Below are 17935 nucleotides of genomic sequence, written 5' to 3' on the forward strand. Positions count from 1 at the left end.
GCAGCAGAGACAAAAAAGAAAAAAAGCAACTACAGTACTGTTTAAATGTAAATTATGAAAAAAATAAAGGGAAAGCAGCATTTTTCTTCTGCATAGTAATGTTTCAAAACTGTATGAAGTCAATGTTCAGTTGTTTGTGAACTTTTGAAAGAACAACCGTAACTCTTTGAAACGTTTGTAACCCTGAACAGAGTTACCAACAACCTCCATTCCTGATGTGTTTGTAACTCTGAGGTTCTACTGTATATACTCTGACAGAATGTGGCTAAACTGTATTCTTATTGAGTGTATAATGCTGCCATCTACAGGGAGGCATCATAGTTACTAAAGAAGAGATGACAGGTTATCTTGCCCCACCTATTATCAGTGTGAGATTGTCACCTACCTTTATTTTCTGGTGCTTTGTCTAGCCCAGTTTTGAGGTTTGCCCTTAAACACAGCACATTTTATCTCAAAGCACTTTACAAATATGAATAAGTTAGGCCACCCAGCACTCTTGTGAGGTACAAAGGAATGTGACTATTCCATTCTACTACAGGCAGGTAAAACTGAAGCAGAGAGGTCAGATGACATAGTGAGAGAAACAGAGCCCAGTTGTCCTGGGTGTGGACCACAGGACTGTCCCTTTCTCCCTTTTGGGCTACAAAGATTTAAATTCAGCCTTGTTCCAAACAAAAAAGCCAGATACCTTTTAAGTTTAGTAAAATCATTTTTTATGTACACTGATGAATAATATTTACAATCGAATACTGATCCAAAATAAACTAATATTACAGATAACACTGAAAAGGAGAAATGAAAATATTCTTAATACACAGAAGTTAAACATGGCATATGAAGGGTTCCAAGAGAGATTTCCAAAGGAAAAACACGTGGTAATGATATCATTTAACAACTTCCTATTTCCAAGCCAACACATTCTCTTTCTAGACAAGTTCTTCTAATCTTTTCTTTTTTAAATAGCCCCAAACAGTCAAATCACAAGATAAGCCAGATATATATTTTAAAAAATATATAAAAGGTCAAATGATTTCAGGCAAAGATTTATTTAGAGTTTTATTTAAAAACAAAAAGAACCCCTCGCATAGTAGCTTCCTTTATCCTTTGTGTTTTTATAAAGAAAGATTCTTTTATGGGGTACCATCCATCAGACCCTTTCAATTCAAGATATTTAAAATATTACAGTCTGCTAAGGAGAACTGGTGGAGTTTATTACCAAACAAAAATGTGCACAATCAAGACAAAATACCTGGCAGTTTCATCCACTGAAAAATAAAAATATAGGGCAGAAAAAATAAAATTTACTTAAATATTTAAATGAAATCCATTAGTGTATTTAATTTTGAATTCAAAAATTTAACTTTAATTTTTAAGAAGTAAAATAAATCATTTTCTCATTTTATAAAGCCATTTGACCTTCAGTTTCAACTAGTGTCACCTTAATCTCTTCCTTCCGACGCATTTCAGATTAATCTATTCTCAATTACTATATGGACAATATCAAAGTAAACTTACAAAAGGCAGTTTTTCCACCAGAGACTTGGAAATTTGACGTCTCCCCCTCCAAACCTGCAACGTTAAAATACTGAAACCGTTCTAAGTCAGGCCTGAATTTACCCATCTTGCAATTATTAACGGCACAAAGTCATCCTGTCATTTAAATAAATTAAAACCGATAAATGGAGGAGGGACTCGGTCACAATGCTCAGTAACTAGCCAGCCAGTTGTAGGTCTTCTTGCCATTTTCTAGCCCTGGTTTGGATTTCTCCTAGAAGTAGTTGCCATAATAAAGGTTTTCTACAAAATGGATATTTTGTATTGTGGAAACAGTTTGAAGCTATTTCTTACAGGTGATTACAAAATAGCAGCACCAAAGGGGTTTTTGGGAATCCCATCTTGGCTTCGCTTCCAAAGCAAAGCAATATGGAAATACCAGGTCACTGGTTAAGGCAGTAGTGCCCAAAGTTTGGCCCGTGGAATTCTACAAGGCAAGCCTTGTCATGATCACCTTTAGTACCGGAGGCAACCTGCATGAGAGAACAGGTCCCTGCATGCTATACTCCATCTTGCTCACAAAGCAGAAATTGGTTGGATCACAAGAGAGCATGGCATTCTGGGACCAGTATTTTTTGTTGCCCAGCATTCCATATTAAAGATGAGGATAACTACAATCTGATCCATTTTATATGCGAGCTACAGGTGGCCTTATGCTCCTGGGAAGATGCCAGTGTGGTGCTCAGTTGGGCAAAGTTTGGGCCTCCTGGCTTACAGGATAAAGCTTCAAAGCAGTTTGTGGGGAATTAGCTACACAATCCCTATTAAAATGATGTGACTGCCTTGTTTAATTCTCCATACACCATGCTTAAAAGTTTACAATTAAGATGTCCCAGGAAAAACAGATGTTGAGTGAAAGTTTAAAACAATCTCAAATATTTAAAGACTTTATGGATGTTGACATGAGCGAGAGATTAGTGCAAAGGAAAGGTGTACCAGCCTGAAGCCTTGCAGCTGCTACTACAGAGAAGTGAAGAATACTCATTTCTGCTAACGTATTGTACCTATGCCTTAATCTGGAGAGGGCATCTCTTTTATGGAGGAGGACAGTTAAAGTATCCATGTTCCATTTGTCCTATGGACCACAGCCTTGGAAGTTATTCCCATCTCGTATAGTTTTATGAGGCAGGACCATTACTAACCAGAACTAGCCAGAGATCAAGTTCACTTTACCAAAAAATTAGGTTTCCAGCAAGGAAATATAAAATCATTATTCATTGGCTGCTAGTTCACTACCTTTCTCATTAGTATGTATCAGTGCACAAGTATTCCATGTAGTGTTTAAGGATGCTATTCTTATTAGGCAAAAATCTCCCACTCTAGTCAGGAAAGGTGCTAGCTAAGTAAGGACTGTGTCCTAAAATTGCAATAATCAGGCAGTTTAAAGCTTTAAGCAGTGGGGGTACTGCTGGAAGGGATCAAAACAGCCGACACACAGACAATGTATGCATTGGAAAAGAATGCAAACTGAAACATCTCCTTTATGTAGGAAAAACCAAGTCATTGTTTACAAAATCCTACAAAAAGAATCAGATGCACCTTTGCCAGCCAAAGCAAACAGGTAAGAGGAAGTCTGATTTAGAAAAAGACAGAATGTGGCCCAACTGCCATACTGAGTACACTGGGAGATTTATGGCTCAGGTTGTTAAATGTAAACCCAAGAGTAATGAGCTATGAAATGTAACAAAGTTCAAGAGTAATTACTCCTAATAGCCCTGAATTGGCACTTCAGGCTGCAGACCATACTTTCTCTGTCTGCACAGGTATGGTACCAAAATATCTCTATAAAAAGCGTTCAAAGAGTCTCAAAAGAAAGGAAAGTATCAGAAAATAGAAAACTAGAAATATTTACAGATTTATTTATGTTTTAAATTATAAAAAAGCAGATTTTTTTTTTTGGAGCCAAAGTTTCAGACTAGTGTAAGGATTTGCCCTTGGTGGCCTTCACAGTATGCTGCAGCATAGGGACCTGAGTCGGGGGCAGCTCTGGGTCAATCTCTCCCCAGGCAGATGAAGCTCAAGAAAATCACAGAGCGGATGTGCTTGGACTCCAATGAGGGACATAGATGGACCACTAGCCATCTCGCACAGCAGCACTGTGACTATACACAGGATGATCCCTTCCAGCCAGGAGGACAAGCTTGATTCTGTGCTTCTACAGGGTTATATATTCCAGAAGGAAAATGGTGGAGTGGTGGAAAAAAAACAAAACTCAGGCTCAACTATTCATCTGGGGAAAAGGCAAATAAATCCACCCACATGTTGCTGCCTGAGGGAGAGATCACTATTAAAATAAAAACAATAAGCACAAGTTACTGAAGTTCTCCCCTACTATTTTAAAATGAAGACAAGGCATCTGATGCTGAATTAGCCACTCAAGTCCTGGTGAAGCCAGGAGCAAGATGTGGAGCTGGAGAAGAGAGGTACAGAATTACCAATCAGAACTGAAAATTATAGCAAGAGTATGGACTTGAGTACGTGTCTCCTTAGCAATGCTAAGAGTGGCTCCTGGGTTATCTGGCAGAGGAGAAAGTTATTCTGCTGTCACTACAATGCTGCAGATTTTAGGTAAAAAGGATGCCTATGAAGTTTGTTCCATGGCACTTGCTTCAAATATTTACTGAGCAAAATGCTAAGAAACTGTAGTTGTCTCATTCATATACTTAGTCATTGCAGCTGTCTGTATAGCAGATGGAAGGCTGCTTCTGCATCTGGTTATTAAGAAAACAAACAGTCTTTAACAATATAATTTGTCCCATTCAAGGGACTCATGAATTAACAGTACATGAGTGATCATATATACCTTGAGGAACTGAGTTTTTAAAAAAATATTACAGTACCAATGATTTTTGTATCTACAACTATACAGGATTTTCAAGCAGTGTGGAAATTTAATGAAATAATTATGATTTATTAATTTACATAAATATTTTACAGTTAAAGAATAGCTTCAAATGGTAAAAAAAAAAAAAAAAAAAAGTAAGAAGCTCTAGCTATTGTGAATCGTGGGAGTTTGTCTGCTCTTCAATAACTTGTTTCACTATTTCTGCCAGCTTTAGCCGGTCCACCTTATCTGTGAATCCTCTGCCTGAAATTAAAGAAAAAGCAAGTCAGCTTCAGTGTGGTGCCGGGAGGAAAGCAGACAGTCATAACTGGCGGAATACAAACTGATGCTTTGATCCCGGACAGTAACGCTTAGGGTAACATTTTGAAAAGCCCCCAAGTGACTCAGAGGCCTAACCCACATTCAAAAATCAATGGGACTTAGGTGCTTTTTGAAAAGGTTACCTGAGCCTCAAACGTAAAATTTAAACGGGTTTTAAAAAACTATTTAATTCATGCTCTGTGCTGGCAAAACTGACACCATTGGGGCCATCTAAGCCTGAATGGATTTAAAACAGGTTTGTTAAAACGGTTTCAAAACATACCCTGCATATAAGAGCAGTCTCTGTCTTAGGAGAAGGCGCCACTTACCGTTCCAGCTGAAGCTCTGTAGAGTGTCTCGCAATAACTTACACTCCCTATTATATTTCCATGCTTCCTGCATCACTTCATTCAGTTTCTCATCTTCATTCTCTCCTATTTAAAAGAAAGACAAGATAAAACAGATTTGTCATATAAATTCTCAGCAAAGGATGCACCCTTCTTTTTCTCCTGCATACTGGTTTGGGGAGCAGAGGCTTTGTTTAGAAAGTCAGTTTAATAGCACCACATGCCACTGTTAAAGCAAGGTGTTAACACTTTATTACACAGGTAATTTACAATCCACATGCTGTTACAAAGAGCAATCCTATTCTTGTAATTGTAAAGTTTTGCAGTGATCTTGCCCACATCTCAATCCCTCCTTCTCCCAGGTCTCCATTGGGCCATACCAAGAAGAATCCATGTAACTGATTTGAACAGCAACTCATTCCCCAGCCTCTGTAGATCTGTCTTCTATCCTCTCCTGCCTCTTGACCAACAGGGTGCTGATTTCCTTCAAAAGGCTGCACAACTGACAATACGCACCTCCACAGATCCCCTACAGTGGCATGTGTGACTCCCAAGCACTGGAAGGCTCTTCTAGCTAGACATCCCATCACACATAAATCAGCAAAGGGTCACACAAAAGTTATGCATATGAATCAATCTTCTGCAATGAAGTTTCCTGTATAAGGTGTCCTAGAGATGCACATTCTAGGGCAAAAGGGCATTGATTCATGTGTGTGTTAGCTTTGCCTTCAGGGCTGGTAAAAAGTGACAATTCCAAAGATGCTGGGCTTTCCTGCAAGGAAACTATTGTCCTATAGCTATAAAACAAGCCCCTTTAGGACTCCGTGTCAGGCAATCTGCTCCCTGTCTCCTGAGACTGACTATTACAATAGGAATGCTGGGCATACTTCTTCATTGCTGACACCGGGGCTAAACTGGCACCACAGTAAACATGCATTAGCTTTCTTAAAAGCGGTGACCTTTACCAGCCTGTGGTAGAATACACTGTGCAATGACATCTCTGAGTTTTTCCAGAGCCACATTGGAATCGTCGCTTCCATTCTCAGGATCGTGGATATAGACACCATCCTTCGGTTTAGTGCTGTAACAAATGGGAGTGAGAAGGAAACACTATGACAGTCTGAGCACAACACAGCCATGTAACCAAAAGCCAAATCTAAGAAGAAAATAAGTGCTAATAGCAGAAGTTTGAAAGAAGTCTGATCATATCCATTACTCAATACATAATTCTGAACCCATGTATATTTCTCTTATGGGATCTGGAAACCTGTAAAAGAAAGTTAATATCCTAATTGTCAGATGAGTAAACTGCAGTAGAGCGAGATTAAGTGGTTTGCCCAGTGAATCAGTGGCAGAACCTGGAACAAATCTTGAAGTCCTGATTCCCAAGCTGTCCTGCTCTAACCGCTTTCTTATAGCTAGGTCTGCTCCATTCTAACTATAAATGATATAGAATCGTAGGACTGGAAGGGACCTCGAGAGGTCGTCTAGTCCAGTTCCCTGCACTCATGGCAGGACTAAGTATTATCTAGACCATCTCTGACAGGTGTTTGTCTAACCTGCTCTTAATCTCCAATGATGGAGACTCCACAACCTCCCTAAGCAATTTATTCCAGTGCTTAACCACCCTAACAGTTAGGAACTTTTTCCTAATGTCCAACCTAAACCTCCCTTGCTGCAATTTAAGCCCCTTGCTTCTTGTTCTCTCCTCATAGGTTAAGGAGAACCATTTTTCTCCCTCCTCCTTGCAACAACCTTTTATGTACATGAAACTATTAGCATGTCCCCTCTCAGTCTTCTCTTCTCCAGACTAAACTAACCCAATTTCTTCCATCTTCCCTCATTAGGTCATGTTTTCTTTAATAATTTTTGTTGCTCTTCTCTGGACTTTCTCCAATTTGTCCACATCTTTCCTGAAATATGGTGCCCAGAATTGGACATAATACTCCAGTTGAGGCCTAATCAGTGCGAAGTAGAGCGGAAGAATTACTTCTTGTGTCTTGCTTATACATCCCAGAATGAGGTTTGCTTTTTTTGCAACAGTGTTACACTGCTGATCCATATTTAGCTTGTGATCCACTATGACCCTCAGATCCCTTCTGCAGTACTCCTTCCTTGGCAGTCATTTCCCATTTTGTATGTGTGCAACTGATTGTTCCTTCCTAAGTGGAGTACTTTGCATTTGTCCTTAATGAATTTCATCCTATTTAGTTCAGACCATTTCTCCAGTTTGTCCAGATAATTCTGAATTTTAATTCTATCGTCCAAAGTACTTGCAACCCCTCCCAGCTTGGTATTGTCGGCAAACTTTATAAGTGTACTCTCTCTGTCATTATCTATATAATTGATGAAGATATTGAACAGACCTGGACCTGTAACTGACTCCTTCGGGGCCCCACTTGATATGCCCTTCCATACATTTAAAACTAGAGATTTCAAAAAAAATTTCAACTATTTTGCCAAACAAAATGCCATAATACAATGTAATAAAAGATTCCAACTACCTGAATACAAACACTATTTGGGGAAAAAAACAAGAAGAGTAGCTACTCTGCTTCTAACCACAGCAGAAGAAAAAAAATTATACTCAATTTCCTGTACTTGTAAGAACTAGATACTTACACTCCATCTGCTTATTACTCAAATGGAAAGTTACTCTATCCAAAATACCATTACAAGTTATAGTTAGTCTGTTGCTTCCAATTTTTGAATTTTACGTGTATTACCTGCTCTGAAGTTCACATACTGTTTGATTGTTAGCCTTAATTTGAACCTTTGTCATTTTAAGTGGTGTCAGATGTGTCAAAAGAATTTTTTTTCTTGTTAAGCTTAAATTTTAATTCGTTGGTAGGTAGATTGCGAAGTGCCTCTTAAGCCCTGTCCATAAATTCCTAATACAATATACCAAACTTATAAATAAAAAAATAATAGATAACAAATGGAAGGAAGCGGAAGCTGACAGTAATGAATATAAAAGAAAAGTTATGAAGTGTAGAAAATTGATAAAGGAAGCTGAGGGACACAGGGCAACATCGATGGCCAACAGTGTTAAGGATAATAAGGAGTTTTAAAAATATATTAGAAACAAAGTATTCTGGCAATGGTAATTTGCTAGAAGAAATGGTTGAATTATCAATAATAATAATGCAGAAATGGCAGAAGTGTTCAATAAAGATTTCTGTTGTATATTTGGGAGAAAAATATGATATAGTTTCATCATACAGTGATGATTACACTCTTTGCCTTGCACTAGTATTCCTGGAGGATGCTAAACAGAAGCTAGTAAAATAAGACATTTTAAAATCAACAGGTCCAACTTGCATCCAAGAGTTTTAAAAGAGCTGGTTGAGGAGCTCACTGGATCATTAATTTTGCTTTTCAATAAGTCTGAGAGCACTGGGGAAGTTCTGGAAGAAAGCTAATGTTGTGCTAATTTTTAAAAAGGGTAAACAGGATGAACTGGGTAATTACAGGCCTGACAGCCTAACAGCGACACCCTGGGCAAGATAATGGAGAGGCTGATAAGGGACTCTATTAATCATGAATTAGAGGTGGATAATGTAATTAATTAAATCAACATGAGTTTATGGAAAATAGATCCTGTCAAACTAACTTGATTTTTTTTTATGAGATTACTAGTTTGGTTGATAAAAATAATAGTGTTTACAGAAGTCTAAGTATATTATGCCAAGTATCTGACTTGGTACCACATGAAAAAGTATAGTATAAAATTAATAGAGCACACATTAAATGGATTTAAAAACTGGCTAACTGATGGGTCTTAAAATGTAACTGTAAACAGGGAAGTGTCATTGAGCGGGTGTGTCTCCCGTGGGGTCCTGCAGGGATCAGTTCTTGGCCCTACATTTTTTAACAGTATCAATAACCTGGAAGAAAACAAAAAATCATCACTAATAAAGTTTGCAGATGACACAAAAGTTGGGGGAGCGGTAAATAACAAAGAGGACAAGTCACTGATTCAGAGTGATCTGGATCGCTTGGTAAACGGGGCACAAGCAAACAATATAATACAGCCAAATGTAAATGTAACATCTGGGAACAAAGAATGCAATCCATACTTACAGGATGGGGGACTTTACCCTGGGAAGGCAGTTACTCAGGGTATGTCTACACTACCCGCGGGATCGGCAGACAGCAATTGATCCAGCGGGGGTTGATTTATTGCATCTAGTCTAGACGCGATAAATCGACCCCCGAGCGCTCTCCCGTCGACTCTTGTACTCCACCGCCGTGAGAGGCGCAGGCAGAGTTGACGGGGGAGCGGCAGCAGTCGACTCACTGCAGTGAAGACACCGTGGTGAGTAGGTCTAAGTATGTCAACTTCAGCTACGTTATTCATGTAGCTGAAGTTGCGTAACAGATCAATTTCTCCCCCCAGTGTAGACCAGGCCTCTGAAAAAGATTTGGGGGTTATGGTAGATAATCAGCTGAACGTGCACTCCCAATGTAACGCTGTGGCCCAAAGAGCTAATGTGATCCTGGGATGCATAAACACGGGACTCTTGAGTTGGAGTAGAGAGGTTATTTTACCTCCGTATTTGGCACTGGTGAGACCGCAGCTGGAATACAATGTCCAGTTCTGGTGCTCACAATTTAAGAAGGATATTGATAAATTGAAGAGGGTTCAGAGAAACGCCATGAAAGTGATTAAAAGATTACAAAACATGCCTTATTGGGAGAGACTCCAAGAGCTCAATCTATTTAGCGTAACCCAGAGGCTAAGAGGTGACTTGATTACCATCTAAGTATCTACATGCAGAAGAAATATTTATGGGCGCTTCAATCTAGCAGAGAAAGGTAAACATGATCCAATGGTTGGAACATGAAGGTGGACAAATTCAGACTGGAACTAAGGTGTACATTTTTAACACTCATGGTAATTAACCATTGGAACAAGTTATGAAGGGTCATGGACTCTATATTGCTTGCAATTCTGAAATCAAGACAATGTTTTTCTAAAAGATCTGCTCTAGGAATTATTGTAGGGAAGTTCAATGACCCATCAGACTAGATGATCACAGTTGTCCCTTCTGGCCTTGGAATCTATGACTATGAATGTTTCAACTTTATGCCAACTATTTAGATCTAATTGTAATATCTAGGCTGGACTGACCAACAGCTTTTTAAAGTCCAGAATTGAGAGAAATTCTTCTTCAGATCAGACTCTTCCTCTGCCCTGCAATATTGCTATCTTTCACTATGTACTCATAATGCTCCTTTGGCAGGGACATGGAAAAAGATTTTTTTTAAATCAAAGAACTGACTGACAAAAAAGGACTGAACGGGGCTAGAGATCAAGGTGACAAAACTATTTAGTAAAGATTAACAGCATGATCTGGAGAAATAGGTCTAAGGGATCTAAGAATAGGGTCAGAACCAGACATGTCAAACCCATGAAAAAAAAACACAGAAACTGGGCTTGTTTTTGGCTTAATTGGCTTGTGAGTTGCTTGTTGGCTAGTTTTTGGCATGTAGCTTGTTGAGCTTGTGGCTTGTTGCTTCTTTTTTTTGATCGGCAAGCGGGAGCAAAGGGGGACAAGCAGGGGTGAAAGTCAGGGGTGCACAGTGGGCCCAACATAGTTCTAGACTGCATGCTAGGGGGATCTAGTCACAGAGTGTTGGGATTCTTAGGGATTGGCTTGTTTTGAAATGGGATTAGCTTGATTTTTTTTGGCTTATTGTGGAAGTCGGGGTACTTATTTACTGTGTGAAAGTTGGCAACTGTGTTCAGAACATGAGAGTGCAAAACCAGGGTCTGCCTCTGATTTGTTGGGTGCCATATCACTTCTCCTACCTGCCTCAGTTTCCTTATATGTAAGATGAGGCTAACACCACCATTTTCATACCTCACAGAGGTGTTGGCTGGAGCTGTGAAGATGCTATACATGTATTATGGTTACTAGGTTTGACTCCGGCTGCTTCAGCACAGGAAGTAGGAACTAGCCAACCAACCAACAGAGGTTTAAGTGTTAAACAACAATTGAAGCATCCTGGCTTCTGACATTTAGGAATTATTAGATTGTAAAACATTAGAAATTTTTTTTTTTAGAAAGTTACCCTAGCAATTTTCTCTTGCGTAGAATTGGATTGTTGACAGAGTGGAGGGGTTTGAGGCTGACTTTGAGGTCTTGGATTCTCATGTTAGCAAGCTGTTCTGCGTGAGCCTGTTGTATCCCAGCAACCATTGCCTAGAATGGAAAAAGTTACACATAATGTTTTAATTAGTTCCTTTGTGTATCAAAGGCCAATATAAGCCAGTACAAAAACAGTTCATAAAAATCCTGCACACGTTTCAGGGATTCACAATAAAATCATGCTTGTGCTACACAAGACCAGCTCAGTACTGAGCAGTGACCCTGTGCTGGATAATATCCTGACCTTACAAGGGCCTGGACTCAGTCTAATGGGTCTTCTCCATGTCTAACTTCCATGATCTTAGAGACCTGAGTGTGCGACCACCTTTGTGCAAATGAGTTTTCCACTTAGTCATTTAAAGGGGGTGATACAGACCACACAGCTGAACCCCTGACTGCCAACCAATGGACTCATAGCTGCAGAACCAAGGTAAATGAAGGAGAAAAAGGATGCAATACTGAAGTGAGCAAAGCACCTAGAGACAGAAGAGCCCTAATAGGTCACATTTACTATAACTGTCCATCTCCTCCTGAGTCTCACTAGGTCAGGGTTGCTCTTTACAGCCGATCTTCAAGCATTTTCTTTCTAGCCCAGTTTTAAATGAAACTTTTTGGTTTCAGGAACAAAGATTCTCCTTCTCTTTCTGAAGGTCATCAACATCTGAGCTCTTAATCTGCAGGACATAGTTTTAAAACAAAATGCTTAACAAACATCAATGTGGCCCGTTTCCAGACTTGACCTTTTTGAAATAATAAAACGTTATCTAAACCTTGTCCATCATCATTTGGGAAGAGGGCAAAATGTTATCGAGAGCTTCAGTGGAGTTTAGCCAGGGATGGTCCAGGACTCCTTCTATAGTCAGCCGTTCCTCGGGCTTTACCTTCAGCAGCCTGAGAGAAAAAACAAATCGGTCCTTAAAGATGCTCCGTTCTTTCTAAGCAACAACCTTCTGTTCTGCCTAGAATCAGAGTGCTTTTAATTTTGCAGTTACCATCCCCAGAGATGAGAGTTCTTCTTTGACTAGAATGCCAACAAAACCTCTCACAAACGATTTGCTCCTCATCAGTCATTTTATTCCAATGACTCTTTCTGGAGATCTATTTAAGCACTGCAGAGTCACAGTGGGTATCTTCAGTGACACAAAGTGAGAAAGGGATTCTGTAATGACTGCACTCAGCTAACTTGTATCTTCAGATCCTGTGGTAGAAAAAGTTCTCCTCCTTTAAGAAATACCCAACGCAAAAAGGATCAACATTCTCTGGAAATGCACTTCTACAGATTTGCCAGCTAGTGGGACTTACTTAATCAAGGAGTTTGTGCATGCAGAGTAAGGCAGAATTTCAAAGCTAGGTATATGTTTACTGAACAGACTCTGCTCCTATAATGCAACTTCTTTGCACTGTTTCCTCAGCAGAAGGATGGACAAGTGGACACCTTTACAACTGAGACAGCCTCTATCTCTGGTGAATTAGCAGCACTTAATATAAAGAACTCTCCAGCGACCTACTGATTTAGGCAACTATTTAATGGCTGTGCTTGCAACAGATGGATGGCCTCCTTTCCCTTCCGTCCCTGACACTGATTGCACAGCCTCCAGAACACTCAGCTCTCCCATGATAACAGTATAAATTAGCTATTTCCACCTAAGTTTCTATACTGCCAGATATCTGATTCTTCTTTGCTTTTTACTTATACCAACACTCAAAGCACAATGTTACTATAATGTAACAGCTGTAGAGTCCCAGATAGGATTGTAAAGAAGAGTTGCATTGTGAGATTCTGTGAAAACCTTACGGATTGTTATGGAGAGAATGTTTACAGTAGCAATGGGAGAAAGACAAATCACTAGCCATTCACTAGAAAGAGCAGCCTGGAAAAGATTCTGCAGGTAAATTAAAGCTCCCAAGCACAACTGTTCAATATAAAATAAGTTGTCAGTATTATGGCTGATCTATTATTGGTATTGCTGATGGTCAAAGATAAAGGTCAAGTTGGAAATAGACAAAACAATACGGTCTATTTAAGCCACAATTAACTTTCTTGCACAACTATACAGTAAACTGATTATCTGATTGTATAGCAGCATTGTTCAATATAGAAAGAAAAAGTAGGTGACTTTTACAGAAGTGTCAGCAGTGCCCCAGGCTAGTCCATAGATTTAGGTACAAGGCACAGGTGGCAAACAGGTCTCCATTTCAGTTTTGATTCAAGACCCCAAGCCATATGTATTTTTTCCTTTAGATTTAAAAGGGATAATTTATATTCTTATTCTTAAGTAAAGATCAAGGCCACATATCAGCTAAACATGCTCCAAAGCAAGCAGCCACTTGAAGGCAGAATGTGACCTCCAGAGCCAAGGCTCATGTGAATAACAATCTATTTTTTTAAAACCCCAAAATAAACAGAAAACAGCACACATACAGGCTAAGAACCTCTCTCAAACAAGAGGATCCCGTATACAGACTTAAATATCTTACTGCACATCAAGCCATAGACAGGTTCTGACACATTTGCTGGAGAAGGACAAAGAGGAAAAGTAGTTTTGAAAGTTTATTAAAGAGAATGAAAGAAAACTGACTTTATCCAAATTAGTGACAGTCTGTGGAATCCAATATCATGGCCATTTTGAAATACAGTGGAACCTTCTTAGAATGAAGCTGCTGTATGAAAAAAGCTGATTTCACTCTAAGTGAAGGTTTCAGTGAAACCATAACTGCAATTTGTATGTCAAAGCCCTTCTGGACTTTCTCTATACCATTAAAAACAGGTTCCTCCAATATTTACAAAAGTATGCTCCTGGAGTTTTTACAGTGCCTTAAAGGGGACAGTGTCAGGTTAAAATAATTAAATAGATTTGATTTTCCACTATTTATGTTGCTTTTAATTTTTTTTTTTCATTTCTCTGATTGAACAGTGAAAATGCAACTAGTCAATTTCACTTTTAAAAATGCGGTTGGCTTCTGATCAGTTCCATTTTCTGGTTATCATGCAATAGCAGAGTGCTGCAATGTTTGAGCTGCAAACACTTCAGGGAATATTTATTTGCTTTTAAAAAAAATGTACAGAAATACTTATTTTGGGGTCTTAGGATTTAACAGATTTTAACGCTCAAATTTTAGGCCAAACGTGACCTGACAGTGTCCCTTTGATAAAATACATATCAGAAAAACTTTAGCTCTGTGCTCAAAAACCTTTTCTGATCAGCTGCTTGTTTTAGACTGGGTACACGTGCACTACGCACTAAACACCTGTAGTTTTCCAGAAGTGTTGCATGAGGATTTAACCGTACCGCTCCCGTTAAAGGCTAAATCTCCATGCAACTCTAAATAATTTAGTGGTAGGAGCCGATAAAATTTGAAGACAGTGGTTTGGAAAAAGAGAAACAAGGGAAAACATTTACCAACCTTTGTTCATGCTGAATATGAAATACAATGTTCCAGTTTTATACACGGCAGACAATTTTTTTCCTTTTGAAAATGGAGCCTTTAGTGACAAAATATTTAGTGATTTTCCAATGTCTTGATATAAATAATAAAGAGTAATATAACATTTTCCTCAACTGACTCACTTTCTCACAATGTCTTTTGCCATTTCTGAGATCTGGCTCCATTCTTCCTCTGGAAATTCAAAACTTCCTGTCATGATCTTTTTCCGCATGTCCTTTGGAATTGTCCGACTGTGGTGTTTGGAGTAAAAAGGAGGGTATCCGCACAGCATCACATAAATAATGACACCCAGGGACCACAAGTCACAGCTCTGAAAGCAAGGAAATTATCACTTTTGGGGCACAACTTACGGCAAAGCACTGTGTAGCCATGTTAAAAGATCTACACGACTTCTTATGAAATGCTGAAATACCTTTTGGTCTCTCTCTAGTGGTCTGGTCTGAATTAGTTTATTGGAGAGGGAAAAACAAAATCAATGAAAAAAGTGTCCAAACTCTATAAGAATTTAGATTTCAAAAGTTTTTTTTCCCCTCCCATTAGCTGCTTAATACTTTATCTTTTTCTTAAATAGAAAGATTAAATTTTAAGTATTTTTGCCAGCTAAATTGGTTGTGTATTTTTTTTTAAATCTTTACTTTTTTAAAATGAGTAATTTCCCAGTGTACTTAGTAATGTTCTGATAGTCACATGCTAAGATTCAAGTATCCTTGTATATAGATCAGTCAAAAACAAATTGTACAACACTTCACAAGTTTGCCCAGTATACCTGCATGTGCCTCTGACATACTGAAGGGCCTTCTGACACCCATATCCTCAGGGTGGATTTGGAAAGTAGATACCCAACATGTTTTACTTCTACAAAAAGTCAGTTGTTTAAAAAAAAAAATTCAAACAAACTCCTATGTGGTTTCACCAGATACCTTTCATGGTCAAAATTTTCCCCAGGCTTCCAGTGATTTCAATGGAAGATAGGAGCTTAACTTCTTTTGAGCATTCCACCCTTAGAGTCTACATTTTAACAGCCAATTCTGTACTTACAAAAAAACCCCAAAATATTACACACACACACACACACACACACAAACACACACACTCTCTCTCTCTCTCTCTCTCTCCTGATCCAGTACACAAAAATTAAAAAAAAACAACAGCACTCAAAGGCTCAAGGGAAGGGCTTTTCCTCCCATTTAACTTTGTAGCAAAATGACATAAGCAGCATTTATTACTCATGAAGGTGGATCATTAAACATTTGCAATCAGAATGGCCCTGAATTACTATGTAAAGACAGTTTACGTGGGAGTTTATCACAGTCTATTTCAGAGAGCAGGGCATATGCTAGGTGCTGTTTTTACAGTGAGTCACATTTGGCAGGAGGATACTGGTAAGAACATTTTATACACCACTCCTAGCTAGTTAATGAAGCTATGACTCAAAGCTGTTCAAGAATGAGCTGGAAGAGTTCATTAAGTGATCTCCGTCACATGCAAACAAGGCTGCTTATCACAGTATAATTCCACAGGACAAGACGACAACTAAACAGGGTGAAAAGGGATAACACATTGGCAACAAACTGGTTAACCTTGTCAATACAGGTACGCACTGTGGAGTTCATTCCTATTCTTCTGACTCTTTCCTTTATGCTAAAATATGATTCATACTTTGATAATATACAGATTTAATTCACTGAAGGAACAAAACTGCCTTCAAGCTCTGTATCAACGTGACAGTGAAAAAATATTTTCTTTTTAGGACTTGCAAGAGTTGCATTGGACACTTCTGTACTGAAAGGGAGAGAAATTAATTATCCGCTATTGGGTAGCCTACCCGTTGCAGTCCACAAAAGTGCACCCCAGGTCCCCCCGTTGTGACTTTTAAGAGCTTATCAAAAAGCACTTGGACCACTTTCCCTATCCCTGAGGCTCAATGGCAAATGGATGAGAGACGGTGTGAGAGTGCCAGCGTATGTGAATCACTATACTGAAAGAAACTCCTGTCGGAGCCCTGCTCTGTCTGTTCCATTATTTATGTGAGTGTCTGGAAAGTACTGGTTTCTTCCCGCTCAACTCTACCCAAGATACTTTTCATGGATTCCTCCTGAAAAGGAAGATGCAAGCAAGACATATGGGGTAATGCAGTAGAGATCACCTCTGTGTACTGCCATTTGGATTTCTGATATAGTCTACTCAAATGGACCTCCGTATACCAAAGACTCAGTGTATGCTGAGCTGAAGAATTACCCTTGAGAGTGATGTCAGTGCAAACATTTTCCCTTGCAACCAGAGAACTCTAGGCTTTCTTCAATCAAAGCTGAAAACCTCACAGGAAAACCCTAAGTGCCCAAAACACCACTAACGATGGAGGGAAAGATGCTGGTAAGCAGACTCGGTTTTTAGGAGAAGCCAAAAAGGAATACGACCTTCCTGGTTAGCCTTGAGAGTGCTCATAAAAGAAATCTCAGGACAAATTCTATCACAACCTTTGCCAAGACAATCCTAGCATCAGCTGTGATACCTATGACTTTACTGGTACAGACACTAAAGTAGTTTCCCATTGTATAATAAAACTATTTCTCATCTTAAAAAAAGACAACAGTATGAAGAAGAGAGCTCAAGTTAGCAGGCTCTGCTATCGTGCTATCAGGAGCCCCTAATATCAACAGAAGAGAGGATTATTTTGCAAGAGCCTTTGACAGTGGTGAAATAATTTCTTCCCAAGCAGGTATATCCCAATGGAATCATTTTCCTTGCAGTTTTTAATACTGTTGCTAATACTGTGCTACTGCTAACAGCGCTGGCATATTTCTCGTTTGATCGTGCTATTATGAAGGAGTTCATACTTCAGACCAAGAGATCACTTCCATCAGAAAGAAGAACTCAAAGCCAGAACCACAGTTAAGCATGTCCTGCATCTCTAGACCTGGGACAGCTAATCTGTGCAGCCCAGTTAACAAGCAGAAACGAATCATAGTACCTCTGAAATCGATTAACCCTAAAATAATAACTGATTATTGAAAAAAGCAACTGTGAACAACAGGGACATATGTATTTTGAACTATTAAGCTAAGTTGCAATTAAATGCATTTTTGTGGCAATATTTTACCTTCCTCCATATCATAATACTCACCTGCACACAATTCTCCAAGCCCACTTAATGAAACCAGACCAACCATATACCCAGGAAAGAGTACTGACAGTAGTGCCAATGCACCACCTGCTCGTTTTTAAAATTTTTATTTTCCAACACTTGCTACATTGTAAAGTAGCCAAATCAAAAGCTCTATCCCTGA

At 39.0% G+C, this 17935-nt stretch overlaps 1 protein-coding gene across 3 annotated transcripts in view; it reads right to left on the reverse strand.

The window, feature by feature from the left end:
- Positions 1-733: 733 nt before the first annotated feature.
- Positions 734-17935, reverse strand: part of MAPKAPK5 (MAPK activated protein kinase 5) — a 33082-nt gene continuing 15880 nt past the window's right edge. For 2 of the 3 annotated variants that reach the window (XM_024196243.3, XM_024196245.2), the window contains 6 exons: positions 14771-14958; positions 11972-12092; positions 11125-11255; positions 6006-6127; positions 5029-5133; positions 734-4642 (listed from right to left, as the gene is read on the reverse strand). In XM_024196243.3, coding sequence (XP_024052011.1) covers positions 4548-4642; positions 5029-5133; positions 6006-6127; positions 11125-11255; positions 11972-12092; positions 14771-14958 — 762 coding nt within the window. In that variant the 3' untranslated portion in view covers positions 734-4547. The remainder of the gene's footprint in view (positions 4643-5028; positions 5134-6005; positions 6128-11124; positions 11256-11971; positions 12093-14770; positions 14959-17935) is intronic. The other variant, XM_024196244.3, reaches the window with a different exon arrangement.

This window comes from Terrapene carolina, unplaced genomic scaffold, assembly GCF_002925995.2.
Source record: "Terrapene carolina triunguis isolate 2854851 unplaced genomic scaffold, T_m_triunguis-2.0 Scaffold234, whole genome shotgun sequence".
NCBI classification, from domain to species: Eukaryota; Metazoa; Chordata; order Testudines; family Emydidae; genus Terrapene; species Terrapene triunguis.